Raw genomic sequence first — 20,352 nt, 5'->3', positions numbered from 1 at the left:
TTTCTAACCGGAGGCTAGACTCATTCAAGGACCCTAGGGAGTGCCGGGGCCCAGGCAAGAGCCAAAGTCTTCTCATGGGCTTCACCCCACCAGGGAACTGAGTGTGATCCCAGGGAAGTGGGTGCAGAGAGGTGGAGGGACTGCCCCCAATCAGGCAGCGCTAGCCAGACCCCCAAAGGCAGAGTGGACAGGCCCGCAGGGGTGGATTAAGTAGACCCAGAGCTCGCTGGCTGGGCTCCCTGGGGTGTCTCCAGGGCTGCCCTGGGGTGCAGGGGAGGGTGGGGGCAGGTGAGCCCTCAAGGGGACCCCTCTAACTCTCCGTTTAACCAGTAGCTTTACTTTGTGTCATATATTAACAGTATCATATATAATTTGTGTATTCTATATAATATATAGTATATATTATAGATTATGTAGTTCCCTGGACAGAAAAAAATGTGACTGATGGAATCCAATTCTGTCGCCTCTTAGGAAGGGAAACTGATGCCCAGAAGGGAGAAGAGACTTGTTCAAGTCCATGTCACCATTTTAGGACCTAGGATCAAGGACTCCTGGCCCTGATCTCAGCCCCCCCATGACCAGAAGATGGGTGGGGGTAGGGGGCTTGGGGAGAGGTTATGGAGGGAAGAGTGGGGCAGGCCAGGGTCTCCTTGGAAGCACCTCCCTCCTACCCCTGTACTCTGCTCCCCAAGAGGAGCCCCTCTCTGGTCCACCTTGGCGAGAGGTCATCATGGTGATGAGGGGCTGAGGCTGGGCTCATGTCCACGAGGCATGCTGCCCCGGCTGGCCCTCTGGCCAGATACCCTACCCCCAGGAGAACTAGGCCTATATCTGGGGGCTCTGATCATTGGAGCACCTCAAAGGAGTCAGATCTGCAGAAGGATACCTGTCCATTCGGTGTCTGGCACTCAGGAAGTATTTAGGAAAGCTTCGTAGAATGAAAGAAAGAATGAAAGAATGCATGCATGCTTGACTGAGTCATGGAAATGGAGCCCAGTCTAGGAATCAGGGCCCGAGCTTCTAACGTGAGGTGCAGGAAATGAGGCCTACAAGGGAGCTGGCTGCAGAACGAGGAGAGTCAGCCCTTCCCAGAGAGAAGCCCCTGCCTGAAGGGGCAGGTGCAGTGGCTCCCGGGAAAGCCTCTGGTCTGATGAGAGGGGAGCACAGACTGAGGAGGAAGGCACAGCTCCACCCTGGACAAGTCCTCAGGCTGGTGGGGTGGGGGAGGGGGAAAGGAGAATGTCACTGTCCTTGTCCTGGGGAGCTGTCTGTCTGATGGGGGATGCACCTGACTTGGGCGGCCTCCTGCCTGAAGGAGGAGGGGCAAGGCAGGGTCTCCAAGGCAGTGCTGCCCCTTGCTGGGTCAAGGAGCAGAGGGCCCTGTGCCTGGGTGCTGGGCCTGAAGGAGCTGGGAGCTGCGGCCAGGCAGGAGAGCCATCCACATTCTGGTCAGGCAGCCACTCGCTGAGTTATTATTATTTCTTTTTTTTTTTGAGCTACTTAGAGCAATTTACAGAAATCATTTAGGGGCCGTTTAGGGAGAAGAGAAAAGATGAAGACTTTTAAAGGCAGGGCCCGGGGATGGTTTTATGCAGATCAGCTTTGCAGGGCTGCCAAGAAGGAGAATCTGGATTCTGAGGGGTGTGGGGACGGGGAGGGGCCTGCAGGGTCCCGCTCTGACAAATCTCCCGAGGCTGGGGTCCAGAGGCAGCAGCCAGGGACCCAGGAAAGAGATGGGGAGTACATGGTGGGCGAAGAGATGAGGCCCATGAGGAGAGAAGCCATCACCAGTAGATGAGCCAGTCGCTCTGTACCTTGGTTTCCCCTTCTGTAACTGGGTCACCTGCATGGGTGAGTTGATGGCTCTGGGACCAAGCTGAATGAGTGTGACTCTTCCTCTATGATATTGGGGCCAGAGGAGGGCCCTTTGGACCTGAAGCCACGGACTCAGGAGATAGTGTCTAGGGGGAGCGGAAGACACATTCTCAAGAGGCAAAGGCAGACTTCCCCTTCTATGACCTGGACCAGTCACTTCCCTTCTCTGAGCCTCAGTTTCCTTGTCCATACAATGGGGATCAGGATTGCCAATTTCACAAGCTGGGCTGCCCTCTGATAAGGTGGTAAAGTGTGTGGTAGGCATTTTTGAACTGCCCAGGGTACCACACTCTTAGTCTTGGTAGGGAATGGTGGCGAACTTGAGGGATGAGAACCTGCCCTTCAAATACCCCTCCTCTCGCCCATCCCCCAGACAGGAGAAACTGATCTCCCAAACAAGGACCTAAGTGACCTTGGATGGGCTGGTATCGGAGGCCTGACCCCGATACCTGGGGAATGCAGATCACTTATGTGTGCATCCATGTGCGGGCGTGTGATCTGGCACTGAGAGAAGTGGGGGTGGGGAGGGAGCAGAGGGAAAATAAGAAAACCAGTCGCACATTTAGCAAAGCCTTCCCCACAGTTCACATTTCATGCTGTTTGTGGTGTGATTATTGGAGATGGAATCTGGTTACTCCGTGTAAACACCATGCCCGCTGAGACATACCCCCAGATACAGCTGCGGGGGAAGCTGCAGATGGCCGGGGTTACCCTGATCTGCGACTGACCAACTGGCTTCCTCCAGTGACCGCCGGCCATGCCGCCCCTCACCTCCAATGCCCTCAGGTAAAACCTCTGAAGACACAAGGCAAGCCAACTGGGCATCAGGGACCTAGGTGTTAGGTGTGGCTTTGCCATGCCAGATTGCTGTGTGAACTGGGCTAAGATCTGTCCCTTTCTGGACCTTAGTGTACTTCTCTTTCAAATAAAGATGGTTCAAGCATGAGAGGGGCAAGAAGTGCCCATCTAGTTCTCCTGACCCAAGCTTCTCTGACTTTAAGTATCTCTCCCCACCGAGTGGCCCTTCTGTGCCACAGTGCTGATAGGATTTCAGAGGGCACCCGTTTTCCGTGTATCCAACAAGCACTGAAGAGTGCCAGCTGGAGGTAGGGCGCTGTGTGCAAGGGGATTCACACCGTCTGCCTTCCCTCTGGCCAGTACTTCAATAGCAAGGGTAACAATAGGTCTGGTCTCTCTGGTCCACTCTGCATCCAGGCAGTGCTGGGTCCTTTACATACACTAGCCCACTGGCCCCCATGATCTAAGATGTGGCTGCTGGTCGTAACGAGGTTCTCAAACTGCTCTGCTCCGCTCTCTCCAGCATGCTGCAGTGGCTGGGCGGGCAAGGCTCTGCACAGAACAGCCGCCCCCGTTGTTGCAGAAGCTCACCTCACCATTAGCATGGCCTTGGCCAGCGGTTGTTGCAAAATGACAGAAAGCCACATCTGTCCCTTTCCAAAGTCCAAGTGAGGTCCCCTGCACCTCTGCCACCCTGGCACGGAATCTACTGCACTGGAAGTTTCCGTCCTTGTCCCACATCAGCTGGTGACCACGTCTTCCCTGCACACGGCCACTGTTTTGTCACAGCACTTGGTGTGGAGCAGGTGTTCAAAAACGTGTGCAGAGTAAAACTGGAGCTACGGTTTACTGAGCACTTACTACGAGCCAGGCACAGCTCCAAGTGCATTACATGCATTAATGTGTTTATTCATCCCAACAATCCTGTGAGACCTATACTCTTATTCTCCCATTTTATAGATGTGGAAATTGAGCCACAGTGCAGCGAAGTAATTTTCCCAAGACCACAAAGTTAAAATGTGGCCGATGAGTGGGGGAAGGAAGGAAAGAAGCAAAGCAGGAAGGGAGGGAGGGAGGGAGGAAGGAAGAAATGACTTCCTTCTGATCTCTGTCACCCATTTAACTCCTAGATCTCTCTCCCCATTGGTTCCCCAGGGAGAAAGGTGGGAGGAGGAAAAGGAGCAACCTTTTTACTCTTCTATTCCGCATATATGTACTATTTTCCCTGTGCCCGGCCCCAAGCCAGGAGCTGGGAATACAGCAGTGACCAAAACAGATGTGGCTCCTGTGGTCAGGAACTTCTATTCCAAGGGCGTGTCAGTCTATGAACAAGCAGACACATGACCTGTTGGGTGAAGGAAACAGTGGGGGGCAGCAGGAGGTGTGAGCGGGGCTAGTCTGGACAGGGGATGGCCAGGAGGGCCACTCTGGTAACATGCATTTGAGTGGAGGCCTGAAGGGCGTGGGGGCGTGAGTCATCCTTATGTTGGGGGTAGGGAAAGGCCAGATGGGCAGCAGCAAGGGCCAAGTCCCTGAGGCTCGGTGCCTGGTATGTCTGAGGGCAGCAGAGGACAGTGTGGCGGGGCCCGGGCGGCTGAGAAGGAAGATCCAGTCAGAGAGGTATTGTCGGGAAAAGTGACATGATGCCAGCCTTGTCAGCCACCGTAAGGACTTTGGCCTTCACTCTCAGTGAGGTGGAGGCTTCTGAGCAGGAGGGGGACTTGATGTGACGCGTGTTTACAGGATCTCCGGGTCGAGCGGGAAGGAAAGTGGCCTCTGGGAGGCGGCTGGGAGCCACGGGCCCTGCATGGGTGGGTCTCCACGGCCGGCATGAATCTCCCCAGGCCGGGATGGAGTTGAGTTGACTCTACATGAGCAGGGAATCTCCAAGGACTGCAGAAAGGACAGTGGCCCAGCTCACCAGTCCCAGGGGGCTGGCTCCAGGGACCCCCAGAAGAACCCTCTCAGGAGAGAGCTTGGCTGGGTCCTTTGGGAGCATCTCACCCGCACTGCCCAGGAGGGCAGCTACTGAGCTGCTGAAATGGGGCTGGCTGGAATCGCCCTGTGCTTCTGTAACAGTTAAACACAGGGGCTTTTGAAGATTTAATAAAAAAAAAAAAAAAAAAAAAAAAAAAACACAAAAAAAAAACAATGTAAAATAATTCCTTACCAATTTTTGTACCAATTACATGTTGAAATGATAACCTTTTGAATATATTGGCTATAGTACGCTAAAATTCATTTCGCCTGTTTCTACTTTTTTCTCGTGCGATTGCTAGGACAATGTAACTTCCATAGATGGTGTATTTCCATTGGGCAGCACTGGTCCAGTATAGCAGCCCTGATTTCAGGGACCAGGAGAATGAACTCCAGAGGGGAGAAGGCTGTGTCTGAGGCAGGTGGTAGTCTGAGAAAGCCCAGGGGCAGAGGAAGATTTGGTGGGAGGCTGCTGGCAAGACAGGGGCTCTGTGGGCAGATTGGGTCATTTGAGAGGACTCCCAGGGGCTCACAGTGAATAAGAAATGGTTACAGTGACCGGTACTGAGTTCTGACTGTGCCAGCAGGGTGCATAACCTCGGTTACCCTGCCCCCAACACCCCTATGGGATGGGTTTGCCTTTCTTCCTATTGTCTGCAGATGAGGAATCTGAGACGGAGGAGGAAGAGGAGGCAGCTCTGGGACCAGGGTCTCCACGCATCTTGGGCTGCATGCATCAGAGCAAGTGTTTCGGGAACCTCCCTGGCTCACGTCTCTAACCCCAGACCCGATTTCTGGCAACGGGGCAGACCTGCCGAGAATGCAGTGCAAATATCAGGAAGCCGCGGCCTCCTCACCAGCCCAGGAAGACCCAGGCCACGCTGCGGGGCCAGCTGTGGGACCCAGGAATGCCTCCTCTGCCCCAGGCTGGAGAGGCACTGGGAATGGGGGCCAAAGCCCGAAGCCCGCGGTGGCTTTCCTGGGAAGGGAAAGAAAGAGGAATGGAGGGAGGGAAAGGGGCCGGCTGCTGGCCATTGCTGTGTTTCAGACAGGCAGCATGTTGCTAGGAGGCATCAAGGGTAAGAAAAATAAGACCCCAAACAAAACAAAATGAAAAAACCCAACAGCAGAAAACAGATCTCCGGGAAGTCTTTGGCACTGTCTTAACCGTGCTTGCCAGCAGCGAGGCCTGGCTCCAGGCAAGAGGGGAGAAACCAGCAGAGCCTGCCACCCTTACTGAGCCCTCCAGCAGGCCCACGGCTTCTGTTCTGGGCACGTCCGCCCTTGCACCCTTGCAGCAGCCCAGCCCAAGAAAGATGAGGCTATTACTCCCATTCTGCAGATGGGGAAGCAAAGGCTTGTGGAGACAGGCAGGCAAAGTGCTTCTGGGTCATCCAGGTGCACTGCGGCAGGGCTGAGATGCCAACCTACATTTGCATGACTTGATAACTCACTCCCATTCTCTGACCTGACATGACTTCTTCTGAGAGTTCTCTGGAGCCAAACGCTGGCAGGGACCCCTGGGATCTGACCCCTTGGCCCTGGCTGCCAGTGGAGGTGGGGAACGAACGAGGAGGGATGCTGTGCATCTGTTGAAAATACTGAGGATGATCTTGCCTCTCGCCTCCTACCCAGGCATTTTCCCCAGGGCTCCGGACACTCCTGGACCCCCAGGGGGTCATAAATGGCTGTGGGCCAAAGTCCCCTTTGCTCCCTGGGCCTTGGCTGCTAAAATAATCAAGAGAGCTCCAAACACAGGCTTATGCTGTAGGCTCTGCACTTCACATTTGCCATCAGGTCTCACAGAGGTGGGAACCAAGGCATAGAAAGAAGTCAGGCCACGGAATAGGGGCAGAGCCAGCACTCAGATCTTTCTGGTTCTAAAGCTGGGGCTCTTGGCCACACGGTGGTACCTCTTATGACAGCTAGGGACACTCACCGTCTATCCCCAGAGCCCTCACTCAACAGCATTCTTCAGCATTGCTCCAATCTGTAGGCTTCCCCCAACCAAGTCATTGCTGAGAACCCTACTTTGATCTTGTCACTCCCTCACTCCAGAATAATCAATAGCTCCCCAACACTCAATGGAACATAGGGCCGAAGCTCTGAAAGGTCTCTAAGGATCTTCCAGGTAAAGAATTACCAAGCATATACCCTGTAGTTAGCCTGCCTGTTCTGCTACTCCTTCCCAGGCAGCCTTGGCTCTCCCTCACTGGACTCAATTGTAGTCCAGCAATCATTTTTGCTCTGCGTTTCTGTCTTCCCTAGGGCACCAGACACACGGTAGATGCTGACTGGTTAGTCTTCAGAGGCAGAATTCTCAAACCTTGTTAAGGCCTCCTGACGGGGCACTTCCTCCGTGAAGCCTCCCCTGATCTCTTGAATAGTTATGAGATTTCCCCCCTCCACAACACTCTTATTCCTCCTGACAACCTGCGACTGCATTTTATCACAGTCTGCATAGAGCAGACATGCTTCATCCGCTCAGCACCCCTTTAGAAGCCCCTCCCGGGACAGGTACCGTATTTTCTTCCTTTTTACATTTAACAAGGTGCCCGGCATGTACTAGTAATAGCAATAACAGTGACAACGACAACCATCATTTGGGGGCACTTAGTATGTGCAGACACTATTTTTTTTTTTTTATGTTTATTTATTTTAAGGAGAGAGCATGTGCGTGTGAGCAGGGGAGGGGTAGAGAGAGAGGGAGACAGAGAATCCCAAGCAGGTTTCGTGCTGTCAGCTCAGAGCCCAAAGCAGGCCTCAGTCTCACGAACCATGAGATCATGACCTGAGCCAAAATCAAGAGTTGGATGCTTAATCGACTGAGCCACCCAGGCATTCCAAAGACACTATTGGTTTTTGTTTTTTTTAATGTTTATTTATTTTTGAGAGAGAGAGCAAGGGAAGGGCAGAGAGAGAGAGGGAGACACAGTGTAGGAAGCAGGTTCCAGGCTTTGAGCTGTCAGCACAGAGCCTGACCTGGGGCTTGAACTCATGAACCATGAGATCATGACCTGAGCTGAAGTCAGACGCCCAACTGACTGAGCCACCCAGGCGCCCCAGAGGCACTATCCTTAATATCTGGCATGAAACAATGACTCATGTATTGAATCATAACAACCCTACAAGTTGGGTACTTTTCTAATCATTTGCAGATGAGGAAACTGAGACACAAAGTGGTTGAGTGACCTGCCCGAAATCACACAGGAAGTGACGACGCCAGGCGGGTTGGTTTTAGAGTGAAGTGCAGGGAAAAAGTGAGGGTAGAGGAGGAGAGCAGTGGGCATCGGGACTAAAACAAAATGGAACAAGGTCTACTCCTGGCTCCCAGGGAACAATTCCTGGCACCCAGCACCGGGGAGTGGCACATAGTAGGTCCTCAGTTAACGGAGGTGGCTACTGACGTAGTTAGATAATTCAGTGGCTGCTCTGACACAGGCCTGTGGCCCATGGGGGCTGCGCTGGGGGAGGGTGGCAGCCTCTGCACTATGCCAGTCCCCCCTCCCCCGCTTCTCATCCCACCCCCTCCCCCAGCTCCTGCCTCCTCCCTCCTGCATTTCAGACCTCTCATGCATGGGGCAGGCGGCTGGCAGTGTTTCTCCTGCCGAGAACAGCCACAGAAAATTGAGATCATTTCTCTGCTGTGTTGGCAGCTGAAAAATGGTAATTTTTCCTATTTTCAATCCAAGAGTTCTTTCCTATTGGACAAAGGCCCCATACCACTTTTCTCTCCCCAGGAGGGGCAAGGCCGGGGAGAGTGTGGTCCCCCAACACCCACCCCAGGCAGGTCACCTCCCTGTTCAAGAGGCATGCGTGCGCTGCAGTGGTCAGGTTGGCGACAGGGGGGCTGGTGGTGGAAGGGAGGGACCACCAACCCAGCGCTCGCAGACATGAAACCGGAACAGGCAGAGAGGTCAAAGCAACAGGTAATCTGGAGTCACTGCAGGGCACTCAGAGAACCAGGGAAATTGGGTATTGCTTTCCCGGAACGCAGAGCCGACACACATCCTGGCTGCCACCCATCCCAAATCAGAGGGGTGTATAAGATCGCTGTCCAAGCAAATGCTTATAATCCCCTTGACCCCTGGAGTGAGTTTTTTTGTAAGGGGGGGGGAGATAATTAGTTTAAAAAATCAGAATCTGTTAAATAAACTGCAGCTAGCATAGCATCCCAAATGCCCCAGCTGAGATGAAGATACTGGCATCTGGCGTCCATCAGGGAGGCCATGGTGGGGGGTTGAGCAAGAAGAGGTGGCAGAAACAGTTCAAGAGGTCCGAGCCCATCAGAAGAGGCCTGGACAACCACACAGCTCCTCTGCCGGGCAGGTCTGGAAAATCAGCTTTGCCAATCCTTGGATCGTCTCTGCCGCAGCCTGCCCCCTCCACACCCTGGTCCTGCCCACGATGGGGTGGCTGTGAGGTCACAGCCAGGACTGTGAGGATCAATGGGCTAAAGGGAGCAGACAGAGGTCCCTCCCTACGGCACTGGTGGGAGGGCAGTCCCTGACCCCACAGGTTCTGGAGCTCTGCAAGCCTGCAGCCCAGGTCACCCCTGCTCCAAAACCTGCTATGGCTCCCCACTTCACTGAGCCGACAAGTCAGTGTTCTTAGAGCCACCCATCTGCCCCAGCTGTCCTCATCCCTCATTGTTGTCCAGCCCAGTCTTGCATCCTTGCTGAGTCTGAATGGTCAAGCCCATGCCTGTCCAAGGGGCTGCCCTCTGTGCTACTCCCATGCTCACTTAGTTTGCTTTCTTACTGCCTTCAGGTGTGCCTAATGACACTTTATCAAGTGAGCATTCATTTTATTCCGCACAACCCCTCCCAACACACACACACACACACACACACGAATTTCCAATGCTCCTTACCCTACCTTTCTTATTTTCCTTAGCCCCTGAGCCTTCTAATATATTATGTAATTCACTTATTTAATACTGTATATTTATTACTTGCTGTCTGCTTGCCTCACCACTTTCCAGAAGAATACAGGCTCCGGGAATGCAGGGATTTTTGTTAGATTCATGGATTAAGACAAGTACCTAGAACAGCACCTGGCCCACAACAAGCACCAACTGAATACTCACTGAGTGACCGGGAAGGTGCCTATGTCTACAAGTATGCGCACAAGGGTACATTCAATGACTCAGCTGACAAGTCATCAAATGCCTATGTTATTCCAGTCATCCCAGGAGACCCTGGGAATACAGAGGCTGGGAAGAGGCCACACACTTTCCAGGTCCACTCATGCTTACAGTCAGCAGGGAGGCCACACAGAGCAGTTACGTGCAGGGCAAACCGTCATGAGTTGCAAAAGGCAGTGGGTCTTTGTCCACTTGAGAATCAGGGTGGGCTTCCAAGAGGAAGTGTGGTTACATTCTGGCCTGAAGGCTGAGTAGCAAGGGTGTTCTGGTCAGAGGAAATAGCAGGTACAGAGGCTCTGGCATGGTAAAGAGCACCATTCGTTCAAGGGACTGAAAGAAGTCTAGAGAGCAAGGGGGAGAGGAGCTCTCGCAATGAGGGGCCCTGCATGTCTGTCTGTCCATGTCTGTGCTTATTCCCGGTATGTGAGAGATAGAGAGGTACAGCAAAGAAGACTTCCCTATTCAGGGTTAGAAAATGTGATCTCAAGAGCTGGTGTGGTGAGGACTCTGTTGAGCCTCAGTTTTGCTATCTGTAAAATGGGGATCACAGATGCTGCCTTCACGCAGCGGCTGCTGTGGAACACAAATGAACTTGTGGATCTGAACTCCAAAGAACTGCTTGATCTCTCAAGCATGTCTGGGTGTGCCCATGACTGTGTGGGTGCCCACTCGAGTGTGCGTCTGTGCCATGGGCTCCCAGTGACACTGCTCTCCTGCCGTGACAAGCCTGCTGTATCATCTGTACCAATCCACCAAAAACACACTTGCTTCTGGCCCAGAGCCAGGCTCTCCAACAGCTCTGGGGGCGGTGGGGAGTGGAGGAGGAGGTCTGCAAGGTGGCCATCTTGTCTTTCACAATCAGACCCTCACCGTGCAAGGGGACAGAGGCCATCTCTGAGGGTTGGGGCTCAGATTGGGCTTCTCAGGCATGAGATCATGTACCCTTTGTCATACTGGGGTCTCCCAGGGGGTAGAAACCATTCTTCCACTTCCCCTTTTCTCCCTCAGAAAAGCAGGGAGGTTGTCACTCAGTGTGACTGTGACTCATTCTGTTTAAGGGGCCTCTGGGGCCATATCCCTGAGCAAGGGTTCAGGGTTCAAGGTGTCCTGGCTGCCAGGTGCCTGCTCTGTAGGGTTAGATGTCCTGGATTCCTCAATAAAGATGCCTGTGAAAACTTCAACTATTTTGAGTGTCGTCCTGTTTATCCAGCTGACCCTGGGCAGATCATGCCCCCAGCTCTGAGGGCCCCGAGGTAAGGGCTGAGGAAATGGAGACCGGCTGCTGAACTCCACCAGCAAGCATGGCACCTGCCTCCAGTGTGGACCGAACAGGAAAAGTCACTCAAGAGAAGAGAGTAAAGGGTTGCCCATGCTCACAGGACAAGTAGGTGTGGGCGACAATGTAGGGAGAGAATGCAGGAAGGATTCAATTTTGATAAAAAGCAGAACTTTCCACAGGCAGATAATTTAGGCAAAAAGGGATTCCTTCAGTTACCTTTCCTACCTTTTTCTGCACCGAATTATTCATTCTTGCATTCATTGTCTCTTGCAAAAAAGCACTGAGTAATCCAGGGACCGCTCCCTCCTGCCTGGTTGTCCCACAGGGCCTGGGGTGGAGGTGGGGGGGGGTGCAGGGGGGGAGCGGCTGAAAGGGGCAAACGGGACTGAAGAAGGGAGGAAGGGACTTCTGGCCTCTCTGCCTGTGTCCCCAGAGGGGCCTGTGCCCTGCTACTGCACTGGCCTCCCCTGGCGGGCTGTTTGCCTCCCAGCGACAACGGGTGTAGTAGCTCGCTGAGTGTTGGTGCCCCTCCATACGCTACCCCATCCTTGGGGATGGCTGGTGTGCGGCAGGGCTGCCCGAATTGATGGTAAGGAGGCCCCCTCATCATGTAAAAAGACAGAGTAGGAAAACAGAAACAGTGAAATTCATTTTCTTAAAAAAAAAAAACAAAACAAAACACCACAACTGGTTCATTAATCTCTTATTAAAATTCTATGTTGAGTACGGAAGAAGTAAGGAGGACTCTGGGGAGGGAACGGGGAGAAGGAAGCCGATCCCCTTGTTAGCATCTAATGTGGGCATCCGTGGAGGGAGGCGCCGCACGGAGCAGAGAAACATTAAAAGGGGTAACAGCAGGCTTGTCCATCACAACAAGAGACGTGGAAGGGGGCCTGGGGGACACTGTCCCTTCACTGACAGAGAGGGAAAAAAACTCAGAGAGGGAGATGGTTTTACTGTGGTTGCACAGCAAGTGGATGACAAAGTCGGGATCAGAACCCCCATGTCCCGTCTCCTAGGGAACTCTGATTTCAAACCACCTTGAATTTCAGAGCCTGGGCCTTTTTCTCATCTCCTCAACGGGGCTCATGAAGGAGAGCTGAAGATCTAGTCTGGAACCCCTCCACGTTCTCCTGTAGAGCTCGGCGAGGCCTACGAATGCCATTGGTGACTGGCTGTCTTGACTGGCTGGGACTTGAGGCTGGCTTGAGGCCGGAAGCACATCTTTGGACAAAGCCGGGAGACGGGGATAACAGAGGTGGTGGGATCTGTGCCAAGTGGCCTGGAGCAGACCGCCACTCCAGGAACTCCCTGTGGGCTCTGGTGCTAGTTCTGATTCCAGAACAAACTGGCAGGGTGACCTTGGCCAGTCCCCTTCCCTCTCTGAGTGTCCATTTCCTCATCTGCGTGAGGGCTGCTGTGGTGACTCTGTGGTCCCTTTCAGTTGCAGCATTGGGGATGGACAGCACCATGTATAGGGCATCAAGGCTAGCCCTTCCTCCCCGCCACATGACCCCCTGCTCCAGGACCCCAGTGGCTGGAGTTAGTGCCTTTAAGGGTCGCAGTTTCTGTGGCCTCACTGAGCACTCACTGCCAGTCTCAGGCCTGGGGTCCAATAGTTCCAGCCAGGCTGCCCCAGCGAGGGCCTAAGAGATACCCAAGCCCTCCCCTTGTGTTCCAACGTGGCCTTACCTCCTACAGCCAAGCACTGGGTTATCCTGAGGATTCTAATAAAGCTTATTTTCTGCCACCAAGTTTATAACACATCCCCACCTACTGGTCTTAAACATAACAAGGCTGCGTTGTGGCGTAGGGCTCCATGTGGCCAGGACGAAGATGGGTGTGTGTGTTGCGGGGTGAGGGGGAGCCTCATTCCTCACTCCAGGGGTCAGTGCTGACCCTCTTCTGTTGTGTCTCTCGTGTATCTCCAAAGGAGCCCAGAGCTTGGGTCATCGGTGGGGTGGGGGAGGGTGTGGCCCCAACCTACCAGGGAGGCTCGAGGTTGCCAGGCTGATGACCCAAAGGCAAGGATGCAGGCATCTGAGGTTATATAGTCAGAGCGTCAGGGGACACTACACTACATTCATATTCTATGGAGCGCTGTTATAACATGTCACTCCAGAGATGTGTATCCCATACATGCCCCTCAAGAGGCTGTGGGCATGGCCCTGCCCCATTCCTTTGCTCTCTTCCTGGTGTCTCTGCCTATCTCCTCCCTGCCCTGGCTTCTGCCCCACACTCCAGAGCTCCCTTTTCTTTTTCTTTTTAAAGTTTATTTATTTATTTTGAGATAGAAAGAAAGCACAAGTTGGAGAGGAACAGAGAGTGGGGGAGGGGGGGAGAGAGAGACAGAGAGAGAGAATCCTAAGGAGGCTGTCTATACTATCAGGGAAGAGCCAGATATGGGGCCCGAACTCACAAACCTTGAGATCATGACCTGAGCTGAAGTCGGATGCTTAACAAACTGAGCCACCCAGGAGCCCCTAGAGCTCCCTTTTCAATTGCCACTGGGAGAGCGCCTCAATACAGGGTTGTCTTCCCACCCCGTTCATTTCTTCTGAGCACCTAGTATGTATCAAGCACTGGAGAATGGGGCAAAAATGAAGAGCAATCGCACCTGGGCTAAACGCAAGGACGTGGGGACAAGGAGCATTAATAGGCTCATGCACACCCTTCACACACTCACACTGTGGCCCACGAAGAGTGCTGGAAAGGCACCACAAAGAGTCAAGGCCGCACTGGAAAGAGCAATTGTTTCTGTTACAGGGTGGGGGCTGCTAGTGGGAAGCCAAGGGGTGACAGAGGCAGACTTCCTGGACGAGATGAGGTTTGGCTTGGGTTCTGATGGCTAGATAAGGATTTCTGGAGGCTGGTATTCCAGAGGTAGGGGCTGGGGGGTGCAAAGCAGAGAGGCAGGAAGTACCACAGAGGCAAAGATGCAGATCCAGACAAGATCATGTGGGGCCTTTAATACCGGGGGCCAAAGAGTATAACCTTGATCCTATAGGCATCGAGGAGCCAGTGCAGGTTACTGAGTAAGAGGTTGACATTATCATCTCTACAACAGATTTAACCAGCACCCTGCCCCCCTAAACTCCCATTCAAACTAAAAATGGAGCAGAAAGCCTCCCCAAAGACCAGATGCAGGAAAGTGGCCTTCTCTGATATTCTCTGGCAGAAGCCTTGAGACTAAGCCCCCACAGCCTGAGCTGGGCCCTAGAAAGGTAGCGGGGTTCTGTTCACACCTGGTATCTGCCCCCATGGTCCTGGCAGAATGTGAGGGGGCAGGGACGGGAGGGACTGCTTCCGCAAGCTGGGGAACATGAACGAGACAGCCCAAGGTCACCCTGCCGGATGGCGCCAGAGTCAGACAGAAACCCAGGCTATCTGGCTCCCAGTCTGGCTGTGTGGTCAGAAGCCTGTGGCCTCAGTAGCCTGCCAGGCACCAAAAACTGCAAGTCCCTCCCCTATCTCAGCATCTTCGAAGAGCCCAGATTCCTTCCCAACCAAGAGTTAGTTTGAAGTGGGGCTAAATTCATGCACCCTTTTCTTGATAGAGGGACGGTCTCGGTGGGTAATGGGGTCTTCTTGAAGGTGGAGGAACTGCTGTGATTCTGGCCTTATCCATCTCTGGGGTGGGGAGTTCCCCAAGCTTTGAGCACCTGCTGGCACCCTTCCCTGCAGATGGGGAGATGAAGGCATGGCAATGGGAACTCCGGGAAGGGGCTCAGAAAGGGAGCCACATGACCAGGAAGGGAAAACACCTACTCAGTGGGAGATCCCCACCCCACCTCTGCAAAGAGCTTCTTCCTGATTGCCAGTCAGCCAGGGGTCCTGTGTATACTGGCATCATGCTAAGCACTGGCTGTGTGGGGGGACAGAGGAGAATAAACCCCATGGTTCTGCTTCCACCACTTCAGGACTAACAGGGTGCAGAAAAGACAGGGACATCCGAGGAGAAAACGAGGCCGACTGCTACCCCTGACTGCTACCCTTCCGGAGAAGCAGGGCCAGGATACCAAAGCCCCACTGGGACTGGATCTTTGGAAGCAGGCAGAATTCTGACAGGTGAAGGAGGAGAAAGGATCTTTAATACCAGGCTGAGGGGTCAGGAAGCTGGACAGTGAGAACCTAATAAGAACGGCTGAGCTGCCCCCAGGTGGGGACATGGCTGGGTTTTAGAAAGGGGACAAGACACAAGACCCAGGAGGCGGCAGAACCACGCCTAGACTCGGGCCCCAGCTCCGTTTCCTCCTGCTAGGCACCCAGACTCCCTGCACAGGCACAGCCCCCTGTTCTTCTAGTGCGCAGACCGGCAGAGCCCCCTCCCCACCCCCTCCTCGCCCTCAGTCTTGCACACGGAGCCGAGATTTCTGCTTTCCGGCTGCATTCCCCCGGCCCCCACCCCCTCCCGCTGCCCTGCCCATTCTTCTGATAAAGAACTAAGGTTGGCTGGGTCTGGTGAACTGAACTCAAACCGGCTCCCACCCGGAGTCAACCCCCGGCAGAGAAGAACCAATCTACCCTAGAGGGAGGTCGGCCTTATTTCCCACCCACTCCTAACCCCAGGACCCTGGATTCCCAGAGCACATTCCTTCCCTTATTCTTTCAACCTTGAGGACGCGCCTTGGTCAGGGTGAGAGAGGCAGCTGGCCAGAGGCCCTGGGCGCGCTCAAGGAGGGTTCGGGCCGGCTCCTCTGGATGGGGCAAATGTGGGCAAACGTCGGGCACGACATATCGAGGTTCTTCCATCAACGCGGAGAGCCCACTGCCCTCTCCATCTAAGTCCCCCTCCAGCCTGTCCAGGCTCACCCCTCAGCGTGGGACGACAAAGCCCTCCCCACCCCCGGTGGGGGAAATGTGTCCCAGGTCTGCTGGTTTCGTGTTGGGAGGGAGCCGGGGGCCTCTCTTCTCCATTCTCCTCCTCCGCCCCAGCTTTCTCCCTCCCCACTCGGTCAGCGCCCCTCGCCTCCTGGAGCGCCTCCAGCTTGCGGAAGGCCCGCTGCAGCCTTCTCCGGTCGGCTTGGAGTTCCCACTCTGGGGGGCTGTTCAGAGACCCTCTGTCCCCTACTCGTGTCCGTGCTGTCCCACTGCCAAAGCGCGCCAACCCCCGCCCCTCGCTCTCCCACCCCCTTTACCGCGGAGCCCGGGGTGAGCCTAGGGAGCAGACGCAACAGATTGCAGAACGCGAGAGCGCGGAGCCCGCTGCCTCCGCGCGCCGCCCGCCGCCCCGGCCCGCGCCCGTGGCCCAGACCCCCGCCCTCCGGGCTCGGCTAAGCCGGCCATTTAGATGCAGCTCACAGGACGGCGGGCGGCGAGCGGCGAGCCGCCGCGGCTCCCGGGGCCCCTGTCAGTCCGCTTCCCTTCCCGAGGACCGCGGCAGGAAGCGAAGCGGCGGGCGGCGCGGCCCCGCACCGGCCTGCGCGCCAGCAGCGGAGAAAACTGGATCCCCGCGGACCCAAACGGCCCACAGCCTCGCAGGCTGCGGGGGTGAAAGTGGAAGGAGGGGCGGCCCGGATGCGATCTAGCGGATCCCTTGGATCCCCATAGATTTCCGTGGGCGGACACGCCCCCAGACTCTAGGGTTTGGACCCTTCTTTCTAACCAGGAAAGGACTGGAATCCCCCTCACCCCCCGCCCTTTTCCGGAGCCGGGCTCGGTCCCCAGGGCGGGGCTCGCAGCCGCCGCTCCCGCCAAAGGGCTAGGGGGCTGAAGGTAACTCGAGCTGCAGCCCGAAATGCCAGGCTGGGAACAGCGGCTGCGAGTCCAGAGGGTGGGGGCTCGCCTTTCACCAGTCTCCTCTGTGCCCCCTCCAGCGGCGCCCGCCGCATCTTCACTTCCCAGTCCGCGCCGCGACACTTACCGTGGGCGAGCAGCGCCGAGAGGCAGAGCAGGGCGGCGCCGCCGCGGCCCGACATCCTTGGGGCCATGGCCGAGGCGGGAGCGGGAAGGGGCCGAGGGGGCAACAGTCCTCGGCGACTTGGCTCCAGGCTGGGCTTGATCACATCCAACTCAGGGTGGCCGTGGCGCCCGAATGTCTCTGCTGAAGCTCTAGGGGCCAGGGAGTGCAATTCGGGGACACTTTGAGGGGAGGGGGCGTCCCAGGCGCCGCCGGCTACACCCTCGGAGCTGGTAGGGGCGCAGCTCCGGGCGGGAGGAGCCTCCACCTCCCCCGGCTGGTGCCCCCTGCAGGATGTGGGCGGCGAGGGGGGAGCCGCACGTGCGGTCCCGGAGCCCAGTGGCCACCGGCGTCTCGGGGACTGCCTAGAGCCAAGTGCTGGATCTCCCAGCCCCGAGGCCCAGCTCGAATCCGAACTCGCTCGAGGGTGCAGATTTCCAACGCAAGCCCCAGTTTCTTCGGTTTCGGTAGTAACCCCACATAGATAGCGCGGCTTCCTTCCTCCAAGCGCCCTGCAGCAGCCCCAGCATAGAAATCCCAGGTTAGGTGCAAATGAATGATTTCTTTTGCAAAGAAAGAGAAAATCCAGGCAACTTTAATCCATCTGGAGCAGGAAAAGTTTCCGTGCAGTGCTGAGACCGGCAACGCGGATCGCCACCACCCTAGGCGACGCCGGGACAAAATGCCCAAGGCGGGCGGCCAGCGGCTCGTCCCTTCGCAGAGCTCGCTGCTCCGCTCCAGCGCGTTCTCTCCAGTCTCGACCAGGGCCCGGGCTCCACGCAGGCTGGCTCAGCGCCGCCTGCCCGGGCAGCGGCTCCGCTGCTGGGGCGAGGGTGGTGCGGCCAGAACGCGCTGCCCCATGGAGACACGGCTCGGAGAAGCGGGGGAGCGGGACAGCCGGCTAATGCGCCCGACCCGCGCCCTCCTTGCCAGGGGCGCCGACTCCAGCCTCCCGGCCCTTAAGCCGTAGTAGGATGGAGAGGGGCTCGGCCAGCCCGCCACGGTTCCGGGCCGCCCCCCTCTCCTTCCAGGTCTCGCTGTCTCAGCAGAGGGGCACGCCGCTCGGCCTCGCTCCTCGCCTTCCCCGGGGGGACCTGCACAAACCTTGAACTTTTCCGGGGTTCAGAGTCTCCGATGTCTCCTTCTCCCCGCCGCCCCTGCCCTGCCCCCGGACGCCCGCTCGCCCGCTGTCTCGGCTCAGCCGGGCATCGGCTCCCTCTCTCGGAGTCAGTTTGGGCGAGCGGAGCGCCGCGCCAGCCCAGGCTGCGGGCGGCGAGACCCGGGCGCCACGCCAGGGGCCGGGGCACCGGGCGCCCGCGCAGCCCGCGGCCCGGGAGGCGGCAGCTGGAGCCTACGGGGCCTAGCTGAGAGGAGGTGCCGGCAGGGGGGCCGGCTCCCCATGGACGTGTGTGGGGGAAGAAGAATCAAGGAGCAAAAAGAGAGAGGAGGTGGGGGGAGCCACAGTTGCACGAAGCCGCCGCCGCCGCCGCTGCCTCCTCGGCGCTCGCGCCGGCTGCTCCGCCGTAAATGACTCGAGAGAGACACACACACTCGCGCCCGCCCGCCCTCCTCCCCCGTCCGGGATTCAGCGCCCACCCCGGCAGTAGCGGGCGCCGAGCCCGTCGCGCTCGCTCCCTTCCCCTCCCCTCCCAGATTCCCCGTGGTCACGTGGGCCCGGAGCGCGCGGCCCACGACTCGCGCGCCTAGGAGACACCCCCCACGCCGCTCCCCCCACCCCGGTCCACGTGTCCATTCCGCATTCCCAGCCTGGGGGCGCGCGCGGCTCCTTAATGAGACTCGGGCCGCGGCAGACCTCGCGATTCCGCTCGCCTCTCTTTTATGTTTTATTTTTCCTCTCCATTGTAGGCTAGCGCCCGAGTGGGGCCGGCCGGCTGCGATAGCTGCATTTCCCCCGGGTAGGCGCCACCGCAACCACCGATGCCCCTTCTCAAAGGAAGCACGCTCCTCGCCGGGCGCCGGAGGTGCTTTATAGCCGCTCTGCCAGAGGCGCGGGTAGGGAGGGAGCACTCTACTCCCACCCCCAGAGTCTGTGCAGGGCTCTCGGGGGCACTGGGTGGGAATCCACCGAGCTGCCGCGCCCAGCCCCTCCGCCGCGCGGGAACTCGCCGGCTCAGCTTCGTTTGGGATGGATCTGGGGCGCAGCTGGGGAAAAAAACCTGTCCGCTGCTGGGGGTGGGGCGGTGGAGAGGAGGGGACGTGCCTTTCTACAGGTTGTTTTGCAAGCCTTTAAAGGGACGTGGGGGTGGGGGTGGGGGTGGGGAACTGCCCCTCAGGCACACTCACCCGGGCACCTTCTGAGGAGGGGGAGGGGCGGCTGGTGTGGCGTTCTTTCCCACCATCAGGCTGGTTCCATTAGAGCGCAACCCAGATCAGACCCGACAAGTCAACCGTCAACCGTCAGCCAGGCATTCGATCAATGGCAATGATTTTATAGTATCCTTGGGTGTCGTGCCCCAACCTCCAGAGACCAGGTCTTAATCCCGCTCAACTAGGAAGCGACAGGGTCTTCAATCCTATGGACATAGCTCTTATAGGGGGGAGGTGGCTATGGATCTTGAGGGTCACTCTGCCACACTTGTGCACGCATCCAGAGTGTGGGGTGAGGTAGGTCAGAGCAAGGCTAGCTGGGGTGCTCAGTCTCTGTCCCCTATGTGCCTGACTCTGCCCTAGACTTCGACCCTGTTATCCAGGAAACTGGCATTTTCTTTTTGGAAAATGGGCTTGGACGGTTCCTGGAAGCCTCCCTCCTCCCTGGCTGCCGGCTGTGGCTGCCTCAGCTTAGAACCGGGGCCTGCCGAGAGCCGCTCTTGCCCTTCCCCCACGCCCACATCTGTCTAGAGCTCTGTGCTGCAGCTACCGAGGGCTGGCCAGGCTCTTGGAGGCCCTGGGGATGGAAGGTGCTGGAGTCGTCAAGGAAGATGATTCTCATTAGGTCCCTAATGCCTGATGGCAATTAATGTCACCCAAGGGCTTATTAACCATCCCACTGAGAGGCTAGCCAGCAGTCAGGAATCAGGCTCCTTGTATGGGAGAAAGGGGGAAAGAAGCCACCTTTTGAGACAGGAAGTCTCCATCCCTTTCCCCCTCCCCAAATGGAAGGGCCTGTAAAGAGTAAGCCCAGAGGAGAGACGTAGGTGTGCTTTTCTGAGCTAAGGGCCCACTGCCCCCAGTGATGTGGACCGAGCCATCCTCCACAGAGCTGTCATGGGCCAGCAGCTCCAGCCACTCTCATGGCCTTCTCTGGAAACAGCACAGCAGACTTCTGGTTCCTCTCTCCACGCCATCCACCCTCCCCTCCCCCTCCTCTCACAACACTTTGGTAATAACTCCGACATCAACACCACAGGCACTGCTCAC

General features: G+C 56.6%; 1 protein-coding gene across 1 annotated transcript in view; it reads right to left on the bottom strand.

The window, feature by feature from the left end:
- Positions 1 to 17,005, bottom strand: part of TMEM132E (transmembrane protein 132E) — a 53,900-nt gene extending 36,895 nt beyond the window's left edge. Inside the window, exons 1-3 of the mRNA XM_039220623.1 lie at positions 16,707 to 17,005; positions 16,377 to 16,557; positions 16,214 to 16,232 (exon numbers count right to left, since the gene is read on the bottom strand). Of these exons, the coding sequence (XP_039076554.1) occupies positions 16,214 to 16,232; positions 16,377 to 16,557; positions 16,707 to 17,005 (499 nt within the window). The remainder of the gene's footprint in view (positions 1 to 16,213; positions 16,233 to 16,376; positions 16,558 to 16,706) is intronic.
- Between the last annotated feature and the right edge of the window lie 3,347 nt (positions 17,006 to 20,352).

The sequence above is a fragment of the Hyaena hyaena genome, unplaced genomic scaffold, assembly GCF_003009895.1.
Source record: "Hyaena hyaena isolate Hyena2069 unplaced genomic scaffold, ASM300989v1 scaffold_898, whole genome shotgun sequence".
Taxonomy (NCBI): Eukaryota; Metazoa; Chordata; class Mammalia; order Carnivora; family Hyaenidae; genus Hyaena; species Hyaena hyaena.
This window is presented reverse-complemented; position numbering and strand designations above follow the sequence as displayed.